Source organism: Rhinatrema bivittatum, chromosome 2 (assembly GCF_901001135.1).
Source record: "Rhinatrema bivittatum chromosome 2, aRhiBiv1.1, whole genome shotgun sequence".
Lineage (NCBI taxonomy): Eukaryota > Metazoa > Chordata > Amphibia > Gymnophiona > Rhinatrematidae > Rhinatrema > Rhinatrema bivittatum.
This window is the reverse complement of record NC_042616.1, coordinates 492,313,288-492,338,445: the sequence shown is the minus strand read 5'-3', so window position 1 is coordinate 492,338,445 and position 25,158 is coordinate 492,313,288. Positions and strand designations below refer to the sequence as shown.

Genomic DNA, 25,158 nt, shown 5'->3' with positions numbered 1-25,158 from the left:
ATTATTATACAGAGGACTCTGTGTATCTGGCTGATGAGAAGGAAAGGGAAGAATATGTGCTGAATGATACCTGCGTTATATTCCATGGAGAAAGCAATGATGTAAAAACCAGGAGCTGGGAGCTTGGTCAGGTGAGAGACATTTAGAATTTTTTTGGCACCTTGAATAACGAAAACAATCTTTTAAAATTGCATTTTCCATTGTTGGGTCCTGATAATGGAAGCCTTAATACAACAAAGTGTGCCGCATGCTTGGTTTGTAATAAAATGTGTTTTAACAGCTTTCCTGCTTCAGCTAGGGTTTTTAAGAATTTTATTTTCATTTTTAATATATTTTATACTAAATATCCAATATATAATCTTGAAGGACATAAAGCAAAGATATGACCAAATATAAAAAGTGAACAGAAAAATGCCAGTAATATGTGCACATTAAATTCAGATTCTCCTCTGCTAGAAAGACTTCCAATAAATTAAAGACTAGGGGGATCCAATTTTGAAAAAAAAGAACACTGAGAGAAACAGCTATGTGTGAAATCAAGCGGTGTTTCTCAGGCCAAAGCCACATGGGCTCCAGCCTTTTCACTTTATTTAGCAAACACAGCACAACACTGCACTGCCTGCCTTAGAAGTATTCAGTTCCACACACACACACAGGGTTGTAGAGTGCCTTCCCTCTGGACAGTGAATGCTCACTCCCTCTGGTTTGGACAGGATAGATTTATAGGAGCTGCCTCTTACGCTCCCTAGCTGGTCCCTCCCTCAGGCCTTTCCCCTGCCTGGCAGGTCCCCGCTCATAGAGTTCTCTCCCTCTAGCCTGGTCCTGCACATTCAACAAGGAGGAAAATGGGGTCATTCCGTTACAAGCTACTCAAAAAAAAAGAAAATTATAGTTAAATATTAAGCGGACTCCCAGACAGGTCCAAAATACAACCCAGAATATTCCTAAGGATAGAAAAAGAAAAAAAAAATTGTTAACCACCTTAGAGGGGCTATTTCCTAATGAGCATTATCTAAAGCCCATGTATGAAACATATTGATATGTGCTATTTGCATACACATTATCATTACTGCCGGTTACCCAATGAACATAACAATGGTACAGAAATGAACATACAAAGGCATAAAATTCATATTATTATTGGCTTATTAGGTAATAATTCTGGACGTACTCTCCAACATTAGTATCTAAGCAGGTTAATGTGGGCCACTTAATGCTGGGACATTAACTATAGCTCAGGGAGTGCTATTAACTTTCTTGCCAGAGGCCTGCATTATTGTGTAGCACTGAACCTCCACCCCTAAATACGAATATGGGCTTCCATACACCACCCACCCTCTATAAACCTCTGCTCTTCCAACACAGCCCCTCCCCACTAAATACAAATCAGGCTTCCCAGTCCACATTCCTCCCATACCATACTACACACACTGACTGACCTCCAGTCTCCAAATGGGCCTCCAGATCTGCAAAACCCCACTCTCTCACTCTCTTTCAGAAGTCCTCCAAATCTTTGCCGGCAAAAATGAGCTGATTTTGTGGCACCAAATCCAAAATGGAGCTGCTGACAGTCTGATTTGCATGCCAAGGAACATGTGGGCCAGAATGTCTGCAACACCATTTTGGATCTGGCATCACAGCTGGCATATGAGGCCATTCATATGAGGGAACTTCAGCCTAAGGCTCCAGCTGATAGCAGTGGGATAATATTAATGTCTGTACTCAAGAAGAGCTCATCTGTCCCTCGGGATTCCGTGCTGGAACTCCCAATCACCATTTCCTGCCCAGATCACACCGCCACAGAAAGCATGTATGCATCCATGGGCCTCAGGGAAGCACCTATTTTAATGGAATTTATGGCAAATAAATAAGTTAACAGAAAGGCGTGCCATCTAACAGTGAGGAAAGGGACAAATTATCAGTACAGTATATGTAGGAGAAGGTACTGAGCACCCCAAGATGTTTATTGATATTAACATCTACTTAAAATATCCCAAAAGAATGTTTCAAGCCAGTAGGTGGAAGGTCTTCATTTCCTCCGACCTTTTTCCGTCACCCAGCTGCTTGCACACATACACACACATCAATAGTAAAACTACGGATTTCAGTTCTAGATGGCTCAGCAAAGCAGAGAAAAATCTGAGGTGATTTGATTTAATCTATACAAACATTTGAGCTGGAGCATGCTCAGTTTTCCCTTCTGCGAACATTAATGTCAGAATCAGGTTTAGATACAGCGTTTACACACAGGGACTTAAACATCATTTTATATAATTTTTTTTCATCATTCTTTTTTCATAAAGCCTGTGTTCAACTGTTCCACCATGCAAGTTTGAGTATTATAGGAAGAGCTTGCACCTGCTATTGTACAGCATCTCTCTGAGGACCCTAAACATCTACTGTATTATTGATCTAAGCTTAGCTACAATTTGCACATAAATGAGGTTCACAAGCATATGACAAGCAAAGCATTTATTTTTCTGTAGATGATGTCCTTAGAGAAGGAGCCCTTTGGGAAATCTGATTAGGATGCACTGTAATCTGAACTAAAATGCTGTGCAAAACTGCTGAATAACTAATAAACGTCTAGGAAATGCCTGAGAAACACATCAGTGCAGTTGCAGCTCATACCAAGAATGAGAATTTATTTAGATTTTTTTTTTTTATTTAGATTTTTTATATTCCGCTTTTCGCACTTTTTTTTTTCCAGCGCTTCAAAGCGGATTACATTCAGGTACTGTAGGTATCTCCCTATCCCCAGAGGGCTTACAGTCTAAAGTTTGTATCTGAATTAGCAATGAATTATCAATGAATGGTTTGGTACACCCAAGCCCACATGGAAGAGGCCACAGGTCTGAGGAGCAAGGTTTACTGAGGAGCCACAGCCTGCATGCAGTTCCTACACAGGTGCCAGGTGCTCTCTCAGCATGCATTCATTGCTGCCACCTTGCTGCAAGAGGCAGCTGTTACATGTTAAACCGAATACCCAGAGTGGCAAGGCATTCTGATAAGACCTGGAAAATTAAATGTAACCCCGAATCTTGATTACTTTTTCATTTTATTTTTTTGCTTTATCAACAATACATTCCAATGCCTAGAATTAAAACAAACAAAAAAAAAATCAACATCTAAATTCAAATTTCTTCCAAACAGAATTCTTAAATAGGAATTTGTTCAATCATTTCCTGAGCTTAAATGTTTACAAGACAAATTTAGATTTCCTTTATAAGTTTGAATTCATGTTTTCAAACACAGTTTTGTAAGGCTCGCCCGCATACCTGGGAGCTCTAAGGTTTTCATCATCCTGAGCTTAGCAGATTGGGGAAGGGGGCCGAGGGAATTCCAATAGCATTTATCTGCAAGATATCTCTGTGTATTTATTTATTTATTTTAAAATCATGTACAGCCCATGCCCTCCAATGCTCGGGGCAGGTTACAAAACACATACATATTGTTATGACCGTCGGTCGCAGACAGCTGCAACCAATTCAACTCACGTCATGTGTTGCCCTGCTCTCCTCTCCAGGTCAACTCGCAGCTGAGGCTAGCCGCTGCCGCAGCATACCTCCTGGTTCTCAAGGCTCCTCTTGGCGACTGGGATGCCGCTACCACCCACGCTGACTCTGGGCCTTCCTAGGCACGCACACATGTCACCGGGCCTCCTTTTAAAGGCCCAATGGTGGGAACCTCAGGGGCGTCCCCGACTGATGACATCACAAGGTTGGGATTCATAAGCACTTTCCTCGCCCTTTGCTAGTTGACTTGGCAATGAGTTCCTTCGCTTAGTGCTTGCTCCTGTCTCTTCGGACCCGTGGTTCCTGTACCGGATCTATCCGCGGCTCTGGGCCCTGGCTCGGGTGCCCGTTCCTCGGGGGCCTGCTCGCGCTCCAGTTGGAGACCTTGTCTCCAGGCTTCACTGCTCCTCGGGGTAGTCCCTGCGCCTTCCAGAGTTCCTGCTTGCTGGCTTCCCTGCTCCTCGGGGTGGTCCCTCGAACTACTTTACTATTTGGAGACTCGACTCTGCACTCCCTCACTCCTCGGGGCAGTGCCTACATTCTACATAAGAGATTTTACCCTGCGCTTCCCGCTCCTTGGGGCAGTGCCTACGTTCTGCATCAGTGACTGTACCCTGCGCTTCCCCGCTCCTCAGGGCAGTACCTTCGTTCTCTAACCAGAGATTCCATCGTGCGCAGCCCCGCTCCTCGGGGGCAGCTTACGTCACTACTTCGGAGATTCGACTCGGGCTTCCCCGCTCCTCAGGTCAGCCTATATCACCACACCAGAGCCTCTCTTGCTGCGCTGCCCCACTCCTCAGGACAATCTCCGTTGCATTCCTCCAGTAGTTCCTGTCTCGTGCTCCCCAGTCCTCGGGGCCTGCCTAGCGCTTCTGTGTCAGAGGCTCCTACTCTCATACCTGCATCTCCAATACCTGAGTACTGTGGTTCCCTCCGAACTGTCTCTTACCATGCTCCGCGGGACACTTCAAAGTACTCTCTCTACAAGCTCCTGCTGCAGCTGACCTCACCTCCCGATGGTGAGGACCTGTGGGGCTTCTCCCCACAGGTGATATCAACCCTAACCTCAGGCCAAGGGCCCACAAAACCCACAAATCCTAACAGATTGCCAAGTCCATGACCCGGCAGAGGTCTCAGCTATACAGGCCATTCCTGGCCTGGCACAAAGAATCAGTGAACAACAAAAGTTCTTGGAAACACTGGCAGCAGCCATTGATAACTTGAACACTCATTTAGATGCCACCGTGACTGCCACCACGATGTCTACCAAGTTCAATTTTTCCACCTCTGTGCCGGTTCCTCTGCCCACCGTGCCCTTTCCGGAACCTTCACGCTTTTCAGGGAACCCTCTTATGTGCAGGGGTTTTTTGAATCAATGTAATATGCACTTCTGCCTGTAACTGGCTTACTTCCCAGATGTGATCACCAAGACAACCTACATCCTTTCCCTTCTGTTTGGTAAGGCCTTGGCTTGGGCGTCACCTCTCTGGGAGCGTGCGGACCTGGTTCTTCAAGACCTGCCTGGGTTTCTTGCCTTATTTCGCTCCGTCTTTGTCGACCCTGGCAGAAGAACCGTTTCCGGCTCCTCACTTCTCCAACAAGGCACTCGGCCATTAAGTGACTATGTCATTGAATTCAGGACCCTTTCGTATGGACTTCACTGGGACTCAGACTGCTTATGGTCCATCTTCCTCGAGGGTCTGAGTTTCCGGATCAAAGATGAGTTGGCGGCTTGTGAATAGCCTGCATCCCTGGACTCATTGATAGACCTAGCTGGTCACAACAACCGCCGCTTACAAGAGCATTCATAGGAGTCTAGAGCTTCCAGACGATCTCCGCCCAGCTCGGCCCGAATTCGTCGTTCGTCTTCACTTAGAGCAAAGCTGAGGATGAGCCAATGCAAATGGGATGGAGCAGAATTTCTCCTAAGGAACGACGCCATCACCAGCAATCCAGCTTCCGCCTGTACTACGTCTCTCTCTGTCCCTGCATCGATTACAGAGGCATAAACGAGATCACCCTAAAAGACCGCTATCCATTGCCTTTGATTTCAGAGCTTTTCAATAGGCTTCAGGGAGTGAAAATCTTCTCCAAATTGGACCTCAGGGGAGCTTACAATTTGGTCCATATCCGCAAAGGTGATGAATGGAAGACCGTGTTTAATACGCGTGTCAGCCACTTTGAATACCTCGTGATGCCGTTTGGCCTTTGCAACTCTCCTGCGGTCTTTCAAAATTTGATAAACGAAGTCTTCAGAAATATGCTATACCAATGTGTTGTGGTGTACCTTGATGACATCTTAGTTTTTTCCCAAGACCTACAAAGCCACCGCCAGGATGTCTCTCATGACCTCCAGCACCTATGGGTCAACCAACTTTATGCCAAACTCAAAAAGTGCTCTTTCATGCAGGAGACCATTCCTTTTCTTGGCTATGTGGTTTCCAGTCAAGGGTTCAGAATAGACCCCCAGAAATTGAAGAGTATTCGTGAGTGGCCTCAACCTACGGGCCTCAAGTCACTACAGAGATTCCTTGGCTTTGCCAATTACTACCGGTCTTTTATTCACCATTATTCTACTCTGACCACACCACTCACTGCCTGACTCGCAAGGGGGCTAATCCTTCTCAGTGGTAACCCGAAGCCATGACCACCTTCCAGGATCTTAAAACAGCGTTTCTCCAGGAGCCATGTCTCCACCATCCATCCAGATCCCAGACGTCCATTCGTAGTTGAGGTTGATGCCTCTGACGTAGGAATAGGAGCGGTTCTCAGCCAGTACTTGACTACTCATACCTTACACCTGTGCTCCTTTTTTTCCTGACACTTCTCTCCAGCGAAAAGAAATTACGTGATCGGGGATAAGGAATTACTAGTCATCAAGCTAGCCTTTGAGGAGTGGCATTCCTGGCTCGAGAGAGCCCAACACCATATCACAGTGTATACCGACCACAAAAACCTCGAGTATTTACACTGTGCTCAGTGCCTGAACCATCATCAGGCCTGTTGGGCCCTCTTTTTTACCCGATTTAATTTCCTGCTGCGCTATCAACCTGCCAATAAAAATTGCTGTGCTGATACTCTCTCCAGATCCTTTGTCGCAGAGGATGTTCCCGATACTCCATGGCACATAATTGACCCAGCTAAGGTCATCCTGTCCGCCATTTTTCCAGTGCCACCTGGGAAGACGGTGGTCCCTCGCCAGTTACAACGGAGAGTCCTTCGATGGGCTCACGATTACTTGACCGCAGGACACTCAGGACAGTCTAGAACTCTCTCCTTGCTCCAGTGGTTTTACTGGTGGCCTACCATGAAAAAGGATACACAGGCCTACATAGAGTACTGCCCCATGTGCGCCCGCCATAAACCTCCTGTGGGACATCCATGGGGACTCTTGCAACTGTTGCCCATTCCGAGTGAGCCATGGACCATATTGCGATGGATTTCATCATGGACCGACCTTCCTCCAGCGCCAAAAATACCATTTGGGTCACCATCAACCATTTTTCAAAATTGGTCCACTTCGTTGCTCTGCCTAGTCTTCCTTCGGCACCGCAGCTTTCTAAATTGTTCATCTGTCACATGTTCCGGCTCCACGGCCTTCCTAAACATATCCTCTCAGACCGTGAAGTCCAATTCACTGCCCGCTTTTGGAGATCTCTGTGCAAAAAATTCAACATCTCATTAGTTTTCACCTCGGTTTACCATCCCCAAGCCAATGGGCAAACAGGACGAATAGGACCTTGAAACAATTCCTGCGGACCTATGTGAATCTACAGCAGATTGATTGGGCTGACCTCCTTCCTTGGGCGGAGTTCGCCCTGAATTTTCATCAGTCCACCTCCACTGGTTCATTGCCCTTCTAGGTAGTCTATGGATGTCAGCCTCTGCCACCGCTTCCACTTCCACTGACTGTGCTTTCACCAGTGGCACAGTCAACTGCCCAGGAGTTGCAACAACTTTGGAACAGCACAAAGCAGCTGCTTCAGAAAGCAGCCCAAAGATCAAAAAGGCTCTTTGATGCACACCATCGTGAACCTCCCCAGTTTAAACTGGGCGTCAAAGTGTGGCTCAGCACCCAGTTTATCCGACTTAAGCTGCCTTCAGCTCGCTTTACTCCCAGGTACTGTTATGACCATCGGTCATAACAGTACCTGGGAGTAAAGCGACTGATTCAACTCATGAGTTGAATCAGCTGCGACTGATTCAACTCATGTCATGTGTTGCCCTGCTCTCCTCTCCGGTTCAATTCAAGGCTGGGGCTTGCCGCTGCTGCCGCATACCTCCAGGTTCTCAAGGCTTCTCTTAGCGACCAGGACACCACCATCACCCACTACAACTCCGGGCCTTCCTAGATATGCACGCGTGCCACCGGGCCTCCTTTTAAAGGCCCAATGGCAGGAACCTCTGGGCGTCCCCGACTGATGACATCACAAGGTTGGGATTCATAAGCACCTCCCTCACCCTTTGCTAGTTGACTTGGCAATGAGTTCCTTCGCTTAGTGCTTACTCCTGTCTCCTTGGACCCATGGTTCCTGTACCGGCTCTGGACCATGGCTCAGGTACCCGCTCCTCGGGGGCCTGCTCGCGCTCCAGTTGGAGACCTTGTCTCCAGGCTTCACCGCTCCTCGGGGTAGCCCCTGTGCCTTCCAGTGTTCCTGCTTGCTGGCTTCCCTGCTCCTCGGGTCCCTTGAACTACCTTAATACTTAGAGAGACTCGACTCTGCGCTCCCTTGCTCCTCGGGATAGGGCCTACATTCTACAGCAGAGACTTTACCCTGCGCTTCCCGCTCCTCGGGGCAGTGCCTTTGTTCTCTAACCAGAGATTCCATCGTGCACAGCCCCGCTCCACAGGGTGGCTTACGTCACTACTTCAGAGATTCGACTCGGGCTTCCCCGCTCCTCGGGTCAGCCTACGTCATCACACCAGAGACTCTCTTGCTGCGCTGCCCCGCCCCTCAGGACAGTCTCTACTGCATTCCTCCAGTAGTTCCTGTCTCGCGCTCCACGCTCCTCGGGGCCTGCCTAGTGCTCCTGTGTCGGAGGCTCCTGCTCTGGTATCTGCATCTCCAACTCACCTGAGTAGTGTGGTTCCCTCCGAACTGTGTCTCTTACCCCGCTCCACAGGACACTTCACAGTACTCTCTCTACAAGCTCCTGCAATCATGTGGCTGTGACACAGGACTTCATATCTCTCTACCACCGTATCTCCTGCTGCAGCTGACCTTGCCTCCCGATGGTGAGGACCTGTGAGGCTCCTCCCCGCAGGTGGTATCAACCCTCACAAATCCTGACACATTAAGATAAGAAACAACAGAAACAAAAACAAATCATCTATCGATAGAAAGTGTGCCTGACTACTGCAAATATAAGGGGGGCCTATCACTGGAAAGGAACATCACTCATCTATGAAATCTTTGAAGGCGATTCCTGAACAAATGGGCTTTTAAGGATTTTAAAAATATTTTTGAATCAGGAATGCTGCATGGTTACGATGGTAAGGTGTTCCAAAGGGTGGGGCCAGCTATGGAAAAGGCCCTCTCTCGTGTGGAATCTAGGTGGCCTTGGTGTGAAGATGGGATATCGAGAAATTGTTGTCCAGAGGACCTGAGACTGCATGTCAGCGGGAAGATCCTTAAAGTAGCGCTAACTCCACAGAGAGTTCCGATTGTGCTGTAATTTGTCATGGGAGCAATCCTGTATTGAATGTGCCACTGTACGGGCATCCAGTGTAGGGAGAATAAAACTGGTGTTATGTGATCTCCATTGCTTGTTCTAGTGAGCATTCACCATTGCCCGTTTTGTGCACGTTTTGTGTAGGTAGGTGCTAGCCAAAAGGTTAGCAAAACAGGAAAAGACTTTGCTGCTAGCACCAACCTGAACAAATTGTGCACTGGCTCTTACGTAGAGATTTCTGCTTTGGTCATGTGTAACAGAAAACTCTGAGTAATACCCTGCTTCCTTTCATAGTTTTTCTTCCCTCCTAATCAGGGCTACTATTTCTTCCTTTTCTCGTTTCTTCTGTAAGTTCTTTTGCCTCCCTTAAATGTGCTTATGAACTTCTTCTGTAGAATGCCACAGCTGTTTGTCTCCTCAACAGCACTGCTGTGTCTCCTCAGTCATTTCTCACTTTACTCTCTCTCTCTCTCTCTCTCTCTCTCTCTCAATTCTCCCCTTCCCCCTCTTTTCCTCCCTTTGCTCTCTCCTTTCTCACACAAGCTATAAAGTGTTTTACCATGTTGGTGTTCCAGTGCAAGCAGGCTGTGAGATAAGGGAGGCAGGAAGTACTTTTCTCTCCTGCACTGCTCCTGTTTCCTCTGCTCTCACCCTATGGGTTGTTAGTACAAATGCTCAGGATCACGAGACATGGAGGGAAGAAGAAACAACAGCACAGGAAACAGAAGCATTTCCTGCCTGCCCAGGGCTGGTGCAAGGGGATTTGGCTCCCTAGGCGAGCCTTCTCCCTTGGGCCCCCCCCCCCCCCCCCCCGGGTCACGCTGCCACTCCCCGATTTCGGCCCCGACTCCTACCTCATTCTCGATCACGCCCGCTGACTGTGTGGTTTTCTGGGTCACGAGCAGGTCGGGCACTGCTCGCAGCCTGTCAAATCTCCACTCCTCTTTGCCACCACTTGCTGCCCCTTATGGCTCGCACCCAGTGGCGCACCAAGGGTCTTTGGTGCCCGGGGGCCAATGCATTTGTGAGCCTCTCCAGCATCCCCCCCGTAATCCTTCTTGTACTAATGCTTAAGGTCACAGAAAATCAGTGGCGTCTCTAGACAGAAGAATTGTTGGGGGGGGGAGAGCCAAAATGACATTTCTTCATCACACCCACCTCTATAGCATGGATCCTGCTTTCAAATTGGTTATAAAAAAAATAAAGTGTTATTAAAAAAGTCCAAAGGGGCTTCTGTGTAATTTTAAAAAGCTGGCCAACTTCACACTATAAAATTATTTGATAGCCTCATTCAACTAATTCTATATGGCTATGAGAGTGAAGTCTGGAATATATAGGAAGGGACAGAATGTCAATATAAATCCTGCACCTCCAGTTCTCTAACTCTGTACATCCACTGAAATTCCCCCAAACAATGAAGCTTGGATGTTTCCCTTATAGTTCATCATACTAAAAGATATTTTCAAATTCTGGTGTCACCTCACAGTAACAGCAGCACAAACACCTTCCACTGCCAGGCACATTGGGAACTAACAGAAAACCCCACAAAAAAAAAAACCTCAAAATCTATACTGCAATCCCATCGTAACATAACAGTAATAACACCAAGGACTCAAACAACAATAACCCTACCTGTGAAAAAGCAAGGGTAAATATTACACTGGGTCCTAGAATACCAATACACCACCTACTGAGGAAACAAAACAAACCCAATTGCTATAGATCCCTATATAGACACTATATGCTAGCAGAATCTCTCATCATGGTCACACACACAGAGCAGAGACAGACCCTCACCAAATACAGAATAAAGCCACATAAAGTATAAATAGAAATGTGCAGACAAAAACTGAACTGTAAAACGCATTACGCCAGACTCTATACAGTGTAACAATGGAAAAACAAAAATTTCACCATTCCTCATGAAACAAATCAATAAAATCGGGGGACTGGCGATATTCTTCAGCCCCTGGGTTTGCGCCCTGCGGATCCAGAGGATGGTCCCAGAACGGTGAAGACTCTGATCAGTTCCAATTGGACTCCCTCTATGCAGGAGCTGACCCAGATGCGCAGCCGACCACTGATGCAGACAGGGCTAAAGATGACCCAGATCGTGATGAGTTCCCGGTCCCGGAGGGAGACAATCCACATGTAGTGTGCCTGTTTAAAAGGGATGAACTGCACCCGCTCATCCCGCAGATGCTGGAGGAATTAGGAGTGAAGGTCACTCAGGAAGAGTTGGATAATGAGGGTGTTAACCCAGTCCTGGATGGGTTGAGGGGACCCACTAGCACTTTTCCGTTGCCCAAGAAGATCAGACAGCTGGTCAACCAGAAGTGGGACTCCCCAGACGCCGACCTGAAGGTAGGCAGAGCGATGGCCAAACTTTACCCATTAATGGAGGGCTTCCTGGAATTGCTGAGGATCCCAAAGGTGGACGAGACTGTCTCAGCGGTAACCAAGAAGATGACTATCCTGGTGGCCAGGGCAGCGGCCTTGAAGGATGTCCAGGATCTTAAGTTGGAGGTGCAACTCAAAACGGATGTTTGAGGGCTCAGCATTGAGCCTTCGGGCTGCTGTCTATGCCAGTTTAATGCAAAGAGCCGGTCTCTGTTGGATTCAGAAGGGCTGTGGCGGACAACAGCATGTGCAGGCTGCGCATCTGGAGGCAGGTATAGCCTACGTGGCAGATGCTTTGTATGATTTGGTGCGTACGTCTGCCTACTGCATGGTCTCCTTGGTAGCGACTCGTAGGCTGCTGTGGTTATATAACTAGTCGGCTGATTTATCGTCCAAGGTCCAGCTCTGTAATCTTCCTTTTAAGGGGAAGCTGTTATTTGGAGAGGACCTGGATTAGTTGATGAAGGTCCTGGGCTCGTTTTCGGGATTTGTTGCCCGAGGATGTGGTTAGTGCAGTTAGTGTAGCTGGGTTCAAAAAAGGTTTGGATAAGTTCTTAGAGGAAAAGTCCATTAACGGCTATTAATCAAGTTTACTTAAGGAACAGCCACTGCTATTAATTGCATGAGTAGCATGTGATCTTCTTAGTGTTTGGGTAATTACCAGGTTCTTGTGGCCTGGTTTGGCCTCTGTTGGAAACAGGATGCTGGGCTTGATGGACCTTTGGTCTGACCCAGCATGGCAATTTCTTATGTTCTTATGTTCTTAATCATAATTATAAAATCATACAAATAAAATAATTTCAAAACAGTTGATGAATAGAATATCCAACAATTAAAGACTCATGCAAATTTTGAAAGCTTTACCAAACACCAATAAAATATTTCAAACAGCAGGCACATCACATACTACCCAATAATTAAAATGGTAGTCAATCAAGAAAAATAAACTTAAAAAGCCACCTTTACTTACCCTCTCCAGCAGTTCTCCTACTCCTTTCTCTTGCAGGCCACACCAGAAACAGCAGTAGCTGCTGAAGCTGTCCTCACAGTCCTCTTCCTTAGGGACCACAACCAGTCTCTTCTCTCTCTCTCTCACACACACACACACACACACACACACCAGTCACACCCTCAGGACCAGTTTCTGTCTCTCACACACCAATCATCTCCCCAACCAGTCTCTCTCTCACACACACACACAAGCACACACATACTAGTCATCTCCCTGATCAGTCTCTCTCACACATACACATGTCACCTCTCTGGCCAGTCTCTCTCAATCACACAATGCTCTCTCTTACACACAGGCTTTCAATCACACACATGCTCTCTCTATTTCATTTACACACAAGCTCTCAATCACACACATGCTCTCTCTCACAGCCACAAGCCAGCCAAAAACATGCTCCATGTCTCTCGCACACACATTGACACACACAAGCACCCTCCCTGACTCACATATACACCACACACATACATAAGCACCCTCCCTGTCTCACATATACACCACACACATACATAAGCACCCTCCCTGTCTCACATACACGAAGCACCCTCCCTGTCTCACATATACATTACACTCTCACAGAAGCACCTTGCTTTCAGACTTGCAGCATTTTTCACTTTTACTAAAAGTGAAAGTGATGCTCCCAACTGTTAAATAAGAAAACCACATTCCTATCAGAAGGCAAAATGACACCCTTCCTTCAGGTTCTGTCCTCCCAAGGGACAGCCACCCACACTGTACAGGAGATATGGAACAGAAAGACATCCTTAGTCAGCTTCCTCAGTCTTAGTCATTTAAAAATATACATTTTCTAAAGGCTTAAAAAAAAAAAAAAGCAAAACCGTTTCAGATTGGAACTATTCTAGTCTTCATGCTTAAATTATGCTTTAAAAAAAAAAAAAACCACCTGTCATCAGTATCTTAAATTTGTGATTTTGCTGAGATGAACATTTTAAACACTTTAATTTTTGTCTCTACCCACTTTGTTAAATTTTATTTTCCAGAAGAGGGATGCTTAAAATTCAGTAATTTCATCTTTCATCCAACTTTCAAATGTTGCGCTACCAGCACAAAAGTTGAGGTATATGTATTATCACATTTCATTTTTTTAAACTGACAGATTTCTCTCTCACATACATACCGCATACATACACACAGAAGCACCATTCCTTTCTCACATACACACACACATACAGAAGCACCATTCCTTTCTCACATACAAATCACATACACACACACAGAAACACCATTCCTTTCTCACATACATACTGCATACACACACACAGAAGCACCATTCCTTTCTCACATACACATCACACACACACACACACACAGAAGCACCATTCCTTTCTCACATATATATCACATACACACACAAAGAAAGAAGATCGGCGCAGCCGGAGACCAGGCTCCGAGACTTAGGGGGCACCATGGCAGGCAGCCAGCCCCCGACTCGCCCTACCTCCCCCCCCCCCAGTGCTACCCTCCCAACACAGCATGCCACCCTCCCAAAACAGCATGAGAGGGCCATAAGGGCAGGCACAGGGCTGGAGGAACCACTAGGCGAGCTAGGCCTGTGCCTAGGGCGCCAAGACTTAGGGGGCGCTGTGGCAGGCAGCGGCAGCCAGCCCCCGACTCGTCCTGCCTCTCTCCCAGTGCCACCCTCCCGACGCCCCCCCTGATGGTCCAGCGGAGGGCCCAGGAGTGATCTGCTGCTCCTGGGGCCTCAGCTGCTACTAACCAAAATGGCGCCAGTGGCCTTCAGCCCCTACCATGTGACAGGGGCTACCGGTGCCATTGGTTGGCCCCTGTCACATGGTATGGGCTAAAGGTCACTGGCGCCATTTTGCTTAGTGGTAGCCAAGGCCCTGGGAGCAGCAGATCGCTCCAGGGCCCTCCGCTGGACCACCAGGGGGGGTGTCGGGAGGGTGGCACTAGGATAGAGGCAGGGCGAGTCGGGGGCTGGCTGCTGCTGCCTGCCACAGCGCCCCCTAAGTCTTGGCACCCTAGGCACAGGCCTAGCTCGCCTAGTGGTTCCTCCAGCCCTGTGCCTGCCCTTATGGCCCTCTCTTGCTGTTTTCATAGATTCTACTGGCATGGAGGAAAAGTAATGTTGTCTATGCCCCTTGACTGGATTGTAAACTCCAGGGAGTAGGAACTGTCTCTCACACTTATATGTCTAGCACTGAGAATATCTAGTAGTGCTATAGAAATGATAAGAAGGAGGAATAGTTGTCGTCGTAGTATTAATATCCATGGCCTGGAGAACATGGGAACTTTCTTAGAGACTAGGAGTGAGTTCTCTCAAACTGGAGAATCTGGGACAAACCTAGGGAGTTCCCAGATTTGCTCACCATACCAGCGATCCCTCATGCACAACTTCTGAGGTTTGTTCTCCTTCGTATCTCCTCCCTAGCCTAGTTATAACCATGACAGCTCTTAGCCAAGAACCACAGACCATGGCTCCTCCTCAGTATAGAAGGTCAGGAAACAAAATATAAGTCCACCAGTTTATGCCATTCTCAGGAAGTTTTATTAGTCGCATGATAAGGCGGAGTTCAATAATAAAGAAATAGGTTTAACAGTCCCCTGACATGGACCACGTTTCGAAAAACCGCATCGGGAGGGACCAGATCAAATAGTTGTACACATTGAATTTAGTAACAAAACATTTTCAAGGATTTCTACACATGGACTTGCAAAACAGAGTTTATCAAAATGTTTACAGGCAGCATCTTTAGAGAACAGCGCTGTTCTCTAAAGACGATGCATCCACTCGGTGGTTTGGACCTTACCACCTATTTATGTTCCTCCTCTCCATGGCCAGTATGTGAGCTACAATATAATCTAGCTGTTGATTATTTATTTATTTATTTAAAAGCGTTTATTACCCACACTTCCTACATTCAGAGTGGGGTACAATATAGAACATATCCATGTTCAGAGTGGGGTACAATATGAACATATACAGACAATACAGAGGGGGGAAGGCGATACAAAATTTAAGGAAGGGGAGAGAACTGACAAATATCAAGGGAGTGAGTTCAGTAATGCTATGGGTTAGAGGAGGGGGGACTAGAAGACTATGTAGCATCAACTGAAAGGGGATGAGATGGGGATAGTCCTTTGTTATCTAGGATGAGGAATTCTCTCTTGAAGAGGAAAGTTTTTAGGGCTTTTTTGAAGAAAGATCTTTCTTGGAGACATCTTATTGTCTTAGGTAGGCTGTTCCATAGGAGTGGTCTGGCAGAGAAGAATGCACATTATCTGGTTTCCTTGAGATGGGTGAGTTTTGTAAGTGTAGAGACTAGTAGCATCTGGTTAGATGATCTGAGTTATCAGGAGGGGGCAAGGATTTTTATTATTGAGGAGAACCTTGAGGATTTTACGTTATGGATTGATGAATGGATGATCAGAGCAAGCTTATATTGAATTTAGTAGGAGATAGAGCCAGTGAGGAGATTTGAGTATAGGAGAAATGTGTTCGCACTTGAAGTGTTGGTAAGGAGTCTTGCTGCTGAGTTTTGTATGATCTGAAGAGAGCAAGTGGCGAATAGAGGTAGGCCCGTCAGGAGGGAGTTGAAGTAATCAATTCCTGAGAAAAGAAGGGATTGAAGGACTGACCTAAAGTCTGCATATTCGAGAAGGGGCTTGAGGTGATGTAGCAGTTGTAGTTTATTGAAGGAGGAGTTGGTTATATTTCCTATATGGTTGCGCATGGAGAGAGTGGGGTCAATAGTGACTCCCAAGTTTCATACAGTTTGGGAGATGGAGATGGAGTGGGACTCAAAAGTGACAATGTTCACTGCCTATCCAAAGCTTTTTGGTTTTAACATAACTTGTTCAGGCATTCACCCTATCATGGTGTTTATAAACAGTGTAGCTTGTCTTATGCCATCAACTCTCTCAACTGCATTGTTTGATCGACACCATGATAGTTATTTCCCTTCCCCCACCCCCCACCCCCCACCCCAGCATTATCTTCTAATCACATCTTGTGCGTCAGCTGTGCCTTATAATACTGTTACACCGGTCTATGTTGTGTGCAAACTTATGTGTGCATGAAACATCAGTCAGTTTATGCTGGTGCACAACTGAATGGAGGGAAATCAGTATTTACCTAATCTAGTATGAGAGCTCCACACTAATGTCAAATGCTGGTGAATTTCTAATTAAATAAACCATGCCTTTTATGCCTTGATATGTATCAGTGAGCTGTTTCTGTTACTTTTGGTACTGGTACAATTTCCATTACATTTCTTTTACCCATCACTCTTCACCTATAGCAAACAGCAAGCTTAGAACAATCCTGGGCAACTTTGTCAACTATATAGTCAACTGCTATGATTTTTGACCAGTATTCTTTAAATCCTTAATTTTGCAAACTGCTTATTTTAATAGAAAATGAAATATATGATCATAGCGCAATTGCTTCATTGCTTGAATGTAATTAAATATTTATAAAAAAGTACTGTGCAGAGTGCAAAGCTTTTATCATCTCACAAAAGCAATGGAACTGTTTGTTTTGACATTCAAATAGTGTTATTATAGCAGAAAACCATTTACACTTTTCTTCACAGCTCACCTTCCTCTCACCTTCTAGGTTATCCTGAGATTTTTCTATTTCTGTGCAGCTTTCCCAAGTAAATTGGATTTTACCCCAGAGCAGGTCATCTGATGATGAATTTGTGCCTGCTTATAGACCTTTCTTCCTTCTGTATTCCTTTCTATACTAGTTGGCACTGGACCTGATAACCCTGAAGCTTTGGTCTTTAAACAGGGTCGCAAGAGATCAAACATTATTTCCTAGTATCAAAGTGTTTATGTTGGTGGTCGTTCAATAACATTTTTTAGTAGCCAGTGCAGTTTGAAGGGATGCAAAGTCTTATATTACTTTTAAAACCCTGAGGCTTTGCATTGACCTTGGTGAATCATCACTGTACTCTAGGCACTGCTGCACATTTAAGGCAGCTCTTCAGAAATTCACTGATAAGTTTCCCTGAAGGACAGTAAGCCATTTCACACTTACTAGCTAATGGATTAATGCTGTTGTAGTTGCAATTGTATGCACGTTTTTTCATTATATTTCTTGCAGCTGTACAAAATTTTACACAATGTAATAAACATGCATTACTATTACTTTCTGCCATGCTGACTAGGATAAAATAGAAACTGAGTTATTCAGCTCTGGGTGAGTTAGTCTTTGACTACAAGTAACAAATAAACAAAAGGAATTTGTATAGAATACTTGCAGTAAAATAGGAACTAGGGATGTCATTTTGATTCATTTATTTGTTTCATGGGTCACCAACATTCATTTGGTTCATTTCAGACAAAAAAATGATTTTTCATTAATTTGTTCTATTCATTTCTCATTAAAGTCAATGGGGGAAGCAATGCAACCTATTTTGGGTGGCTGACAGAACTTAGGCTGTTGCTGGATTTGAGGTGCAGGCTGTGCAGGACTGGAGGCTAAGACTGAGCAGGACTGGAGGCTAAGACTGAGCAGGACTGGAAACTGGATCTATGTAGGACTGGAGGCTGAGGTTGTGCATGACTGGAGGCTAAGTCTGAGCAGGACTGAAGGCTGAAGCAAGACTGAAGTCTGAGGCAAGGGCTGGATATAAGGTCAGGACTAGACCAGATAGGGACATGAAAAAACCAGTTGGATGAGGACAGGACTAGACAAAACAGAGAACAAGGAACATATGCCTGAAGGCAGCAAGGCAAAACTAAGCAGAAGGCCTGAAAGACCACAAGGCAAGGCTAGAGCAGAAGGCCAGAAGAGGCCATAAGGCATGGCTAGAGCACAAGGCCTGAGAAAGTCACAAGTAATAAATGGAAGAAAGGGCCAAGCAGGGAGCCAAAAAGACTCAATGACAAGGCATTGGAGTTTGCAAGGAGCAGGGTTAAGAAGGCTGAGCCCTGCAGAGTATTCAACCATAGAGACTCTGACTAGAGCAAGAGCAGGTGTAGCTCCAAGGGGACCTCTGGTGGTAGAGAGGCTGCATAACAAACATGATTCTAATAGAAATTTGTGGGTGGACATCATTAGAAGGAAGAAGAGCACTCCAAGGCACCGAGACTGTGTCAAAATAGTACCAAAAGTGGTAAGAATAACCCAAGGCACTTTAAAGGAGCAAAACAGTACCAGCAGTGGCAGGAGTTTTCCGAGGCATTGTGAGAGGAACAAAGCAGCACCAAGAGTGTCATAAAATTCCCAAGGTGACAGGAAGGGGAAACAAAGCAGCAAAGGTGGCAGGAAAAACTCCAAGGTACTAATATAGGTTCAAAGCAGTATACAGAATGGTGCATCAAGGGAGGTGCAAAGCAGCCAACAACAGTGGCAAGAACACCCCAAGGCACCAAAGGAGGAGAAAAATGCACCAACCAAATTAGTACAAAGCCCTAGATAGGAAGAAGACAGAGGAAGCTGCTGCAATCTTGATGTGCAAAATGGACTTCAGACCTGTACCTATAAAGGGTAAAAAATTAATTGAACCATCTAGAAGCTGGAAGATGGGGAACTTAGCATCCCTAAGCAGGAAGAAGCCAGAGGAAATGCCTGGAGGAGGCTTAATGTAGTTTTTCTAGGGCATCATTTGGGGAAGGGGCTAGGGTTCAGGTTTGGAGTTGGTCTTCCCTTAAGCTGTGGTATAATCTCTACCCTGTTAATATCTACCTCCTCCACCTCTCACTAAGGCTAAGATACTATGGACCAGAGGCCTCAAATTGTCTTCAGCCACTAGCTGTTTAATGTCCTGCAATCCAAGATACAATTCTGCCTCTGAATCAGTTTTTATAAATACTGCTGCTTGGCAACAGTGATCATAATATGATCAAATTTGACTTAATGACTGGAGGAAGGGCATTAAATAAATGTACATCTCTAGTTTTAAACTTTCAAAATGGAGACTTTGATAAAATGAGCAAAATAGAAAAATCTGAAAAGTGCAACTACAAAGGTTAAGAGTTTATATCAGGTGAGTTTAAAAATACCATCTTGGAAACCCAGTCCAGATGTATTCCATTCATTAAAAAAGGTGGAAGGAAGGCTAAATGAATACTGTCATGGTTAAAAGGTGAGGTGAAAGAGGCTATTTTAGCCACAAGAACATCTTTCAAAAATTGGAAAAAGGATCCATCTGAACAAAATAAGTAAAAGCATAAATAATGGCAAGTTAGATGTAAAACATTGATAAGGTGAGCTAAAAGAAAATTTGAAAAGAAGTTGGCCATAGAGACAAAAACTCATAATAAAATCTTTTAAAAATATATCCAAAGCAGGAAGCCTGTGAGTTGGTTGGACTGTTAGAAGGTCGAGGGGTTAAAAGTGGAATTAGGGAAGGTAAGGTCATCACTGAAAGACTAAGATGCTGATATTGAAATGGTACTTAGTAAGTTAAGTAGTGGCCACTGTATATTCAGAGGTTGCTACTTAACTGCTTAAGTTCCTTGTCTGGCTATCTTTTTAGACAGCTAACTTGGGAGTGGGCAATGAGCATAACATTAGAGAAGTTTGAGAAACTGAAAAATAGCAAATTGCTCAGACCAAATGAAATACATCCCAGAGTTCTGGAAGAAGTAAAAAAATGAAATTGCAGATCTATTACTATTAATTTTAAACCTATCATTAAAATTGTTTATTCTACCTGATGATTGGAGGGTGGATAATGTAACCGCAATCTTTAAAAAGGGCTCTAGCAGTGATGATGAAACTATAGACTTATGAGTGTGATGACAGTGCTGGGAAAAATCATAGAAACTAATCTAAAGAACAAAATCACAAAAAGGCATGCTTAAATGGGACACGGCCAGCATGGATCTATACAAGGGAAATCTTACCTCACCAATCTTCTATATTTTTTGAAGGGGTTAATAAATGTGGATAATGGTGAACTGGTAGATATAGGGGTAGATTTTATAAAAGTACGCCTGCGCGTACTTTTGTTCGCGCACCAGGCGCAAACAAAAGTACACCGGATTTTAATAGATACGTGCGTAGCCATGTGTATCTTTTAAAATCCAAGGTTCGCACATGCAAGGCTGCGCAAAATCGTCAGCCTGCGCGCGCTGAGCTGCGCAGCCTGCCTCTGTTCCCTCCGAGGCCGCTCTGAAATCGGAGTGGCCTTGGAGGGAACTTTCCTTCCACCCCCCCGCACCTTCCCCTAACTAACCCGCCCCCCGGCCCTAACTAATTCCCCCCCTTACCTTTATCACGAAAGTTACGCCTGCCTGAGGCAGGCGTAACTTGCGCGCACCAGGCCGGCTGCTGGCGTGCCATGGTCTGGTCCGGGGGCTGGTCCGGAGGCCGCGGCCACACCCCCGGACCGCCCCCGATGATGCGCCGGCCGCGACACAGCCCCCCGGCACACCCCTGACATCTCCCCAGGAAAGCCCCGGGACTTACACGTGTCCTGAGGCTTGCACGCACCGCCGAGCCTTTGCAAGATAGGCTCGGCATGCGCAGGGGGGGTTTGGGGTAGGTTTTTGGGGGTTACGCGCGTAACCTACGTGTGTAACCCTTTGAAAATCTACCCCATAGTGTATTTGGATTTTCAGATGGCATTTGATAAGGTCCTTCTTACCACAAATATCTGTACAACCACAGTTTTTTTTACCCAAATGATTAATCACCTCAAGTGAGAAAAAATATATTTTTTCTCTTCAAATACCAGACCTCATAAAACGGCAAAATTTAGTGATGCTAATTTAGCATGTATTGAGTATGCCAATGTTTATAATCACAGGTCTTTAATAGATGAATTTTTTCTTTTTGTTTTCTTTACTTTCGTGAGAACAATGTTCATGTGAATTAATAAAATAGTCTCTTTAAATAAACGTAACTATTTCTGTGCTCTTCTTTTCATTTCATTTTATCATTTTTAACCAGCATTTAGTACTTAGCACTTAGCTTAGTTTTTGTGGTGAAGAAACGCCATATTTCTTCGTGAGAGGCTAGCGTGAGAAAAGCCCGACACTGGATCCGTGTTTCGGCTCGTGCCTTCGTCGGGGGCCGAAATAGCTGTTAATAAAATATATAATCAATAACAACGTTGTAACAAAAATCTTCAAATACTTATCACATTTAGTGAGACTTCAGCACACGAACATGATAATGGAGCGGCTGGAGGTGGCGGCGTCTGCCGGTGTTCCGTTTCTTCTACCCAAAGTCAGGGAAACGCGCCCTTTTTTTTAACAGATGCATAGCCAATCATCTGATGCCACGTCATTAATGATGTAACTAAACTTGTATGGACATTTAAACCGTCTGTCAAAATTATATTACTTCCGCCAAAGGTGAAAGAAAAAGCGTCCTTTCTAATCAGTATAACCAATCCTCAAATACCATGTGAATGAAATTTATTGAATTAAACCAAAGAGAACCATTCAACCGAAAGATTGAGACCTAGTGGCTGTATGGTATTTAATTTAAATAATCCAAAATTATTGAATATCAGAGAGCAACAATGGATTTTTAAATTAAATACCATACAGCCACTAGGTCTCAATCTTTCGGTTGAATGGTTCTCTTTGGTTTAATTCAATAAATTTCATTCACATGGTATTTGAGGATTGGTTATACTGATTAGAAAGGACGCTTTTTCTTTCACCTTTGGCGGAAGTAATATAATTTTGACAGACGGTTTAAATGTCCATACAAGTTTAGTTACATCATTGATGACGTGGCATCAGATGATTGGCTATGCATCTGTTAAAAAAAAGGGCGCGTTTCCCTGACTTTGGGTAGAAGAAACGGAACACCGGCAGACGCCGCCACCTCCAGCCGCTCCATTATCATGTTCGTGTGCTGAAGTCTCACTAAATGTGATAAGTATTTGAAGATTTTTGTTACAACGTTGTTATTGATTATATATTTTTATTAACAGCTATTTCGGCCCCCGACGAAGGCACGAGCCGAAACACGGATCCAGTGTCGGGCTTTTCTCACGCTAGCCTCTCACGAAGAAATATGGCGTTTCTTCACCACAAAAACTAAGCTAAGTGCTAAGTACTAAATTCTGGTTAAAAATGATAAAATGAAATGAAAAGAAGAGCACAGAAATAGTTACGTTTATTTAAAGAGACTATTTTATTAATTCACATGAACATTGTTCTCACGAAAGTAAAGAAAACAAAAAGAAAAAATTCATCTATTAAAGACCTGTGATTATAAACATTGGCATACTCAATACATGCTAAATTAGCATCACTAAATTTTGCCGTTTTATGAGGTCTGGTATTTGAAGAGAAAAAATATATTTTTTCTCACTTGAGGTGATTAATCATTTGGGTAAAAAAAACTGTGGTTGTACAGATATTTGTGGTAAGATCGATATTTGACTGTCTCCACACCACATTAATTTTCGAAGAGAGTCTTCTGTGTACATTTGATAAGGTCCTCCATGAGAGACTCCTGAGAAAATTAAAAATTCACAGGATAGGATGGCAAACTAGAAAAAATAGGAAACAGAGAGTAGAACTAAATGATAATTTTTCTCAGTGGAGAAAGATAAATGGTAGAGTGCCTTAGGGATCTGTACTGGGACCGGTGCTTTTTAATATATTTATAAATGGTTTGGAATGGGGAACAACAAGTGAGGTGATAAAATTTGCAAATGATGCAAAATGATTCTGAGTTAAATTTCAAGCAGATTGTGAAAAATTGCAGGAGGATCTTGTGAGACTGGAAGACTGGGCATTCAAATGGCAGTTGAAATTTAATGTAGACAAGTGAAAAGTGATGATCATAGGGAAAAGTAGCTCGCACTGTAGTTACACTGTATTAGGTTCCATATTAGAAGTTACCTCCCAGGAAAAAGATATGGGCATCATAATGGACCATACTTTGAAATCTGTGGCTCAGTGTGTGGCCATGGTCAAAAAAACAAACAAAATGTTAGGAATTATTAGGAAAGGAATGGAGAATTGAATCACTCCACGGTGAGACTGCATCTGGAATACTATGTGCAATTCTGGTCGCTGCATTTCAAAAAAGAAATGGTTGCACTGGAAAAGGTAGAGAGAAAGGCAACCAAAATGATAAAGGGAATGGAACAGCTCCCTTATGAGGAAAAGCTAAAGAGGTTAGGGCTTTTCAGTTTAGAGAAGAGAGAGCTGAGGGGGGATATGATAGAGGTCTATAATATCATGAGTGGAATAGAACAGATAAATGCAAATTGGTTATTTACTCTTTCTTTTTTTAAACTTTCTATTTATGCATATTTTAATTACATTCAAGAAAAAAAGAAAAAAATCTTGAAAGTGAAAAGGAAAAGGAAGATAGAAATAATAATCATTATAAAAACAATAACAAGTAAAATATACAAATAAATCTTCTTTTCCTCCAGTCCACAATAAGGGATCTAAAGTGGAGAAAAATTAAAGGAAATACCGAATCGGCTCTAAAGGAAAAATTGTTACAGAGCATAATTAATCAATGGACACAAAACTAAATATAGGTAACTCAACTATCTTGAGGAGGGACAGGCTGATCAAGATCACAGCTCTCCAAAGGTACAACCGATTTATCACTTAAAAAAGAAACAAGCTGAGAAGGAATAAAGAAAACAAAAGACAATCGCTTGTTTTTAATTAAACATTTACAAGGGAATTTCAAGAAAAAAGTTGCACCAATCTGAGAAGTCCTAGGTCTCAACAAAAGAAATTAATGTCTCTTTTTCTGAGTTTGCTTAGAAACATTTATTTATTTATTTATTTATTTAGGAGCTTTTATATACCGATGTTCATGTACTGGTACATATCACGTCGGTTTACATAAAACCAAAGTAGGAAATTACATCGAACAATATCAAGAGGTAACAAGTCACAGGTCAAAAAACATGAGAACTTATAGATTATGCTGGGAACTTTTGGATGGAGCTGGGGATAACTTAAAGGTTAAACTTCAAATTAAAATTGTTATTACAAAATCAAATAAGAGTCAATAAACAGAGTCAATAACAGAGTCAAAAATCCTGACCCCCCCCAAGGCTTGCCAATAATCCCTGGGGGTCCAGCGGGGGTCCGGGAGCGATTTCGTTGTCGGCTGCCAGTAATCAAAATGGCGCCGATAGCCTTTGCCCATACTATGTCACAGAGGCTTTCGGCGCCATTGGTCAGCTCCAGTCACATGACAGGAGCACAAGATGGTGCCGATGGCCATGTGACAGGGGCTGACCAATGGCGCCGGTAGCCCCTGTGACATGGTAGTTCAGAGGCTATTCGGCACCATTTTAAAGAGCACGGCTTGCAGTAGCACGGGCATGGAGGGCAAATGGAACCCGGGACCCCGCTGGACCACCAGGGATGTACTTCGTAAGTCTTGGGGAGGGATCGGGATCAGGGGGGGGTGTTGTATTATAGTTTATTTAAATGTTTGGGGTGGTTTGGGGTGGTTTTTAATTAAAAAAAAAAAAAAGTGCCCCTCTCCCCATGCAAACCCGAAAAACGAAATTTCCCCGAAATTCGGGGAAAATTCTTTTCAGGTTTTGGGGCCTCCGAAACCACAACGAATTAGGACATTTCGTTGAATTTCCTAATTCAGGCGAAAAACGAACCACA

General features: G+C 44.4%; 1 protein-coding gene and 1 long non-coding RNA gene across 3 annotated transcripts in view; one reads left to right on the top strand and one right to left on the bottom strand.

Annotated features, from left to right (window-relative positions):
- Positions 1–25,158, top strand: part of F13A1 (coagulation factor XIII A chain) — a 274,594-nt gene that overhangs the window by 79,272 nt on the left and 170,164 nt on the right. For both annotated transcript variants that reach the window (XM_029590598.1, XM_029590599.1), the window contains exon 5: positions 13–131. In XM_029590598.1, the coding sequence (XP_029446458.1) occupies positions 13–131 (119 nt within the window). The remainder of the gene's footprint in view (positions 1–12; positions 132–25,158) is intronic.
- LOC115085051 overlaps positions 1–25,158 on the bottom strand; it is a 56,674-nt gene that overhangs the window by 7,528 nt on the left and 23,988 nt on the right. The gene's annotated exons all lie outside the window — the stretch shown is intronic.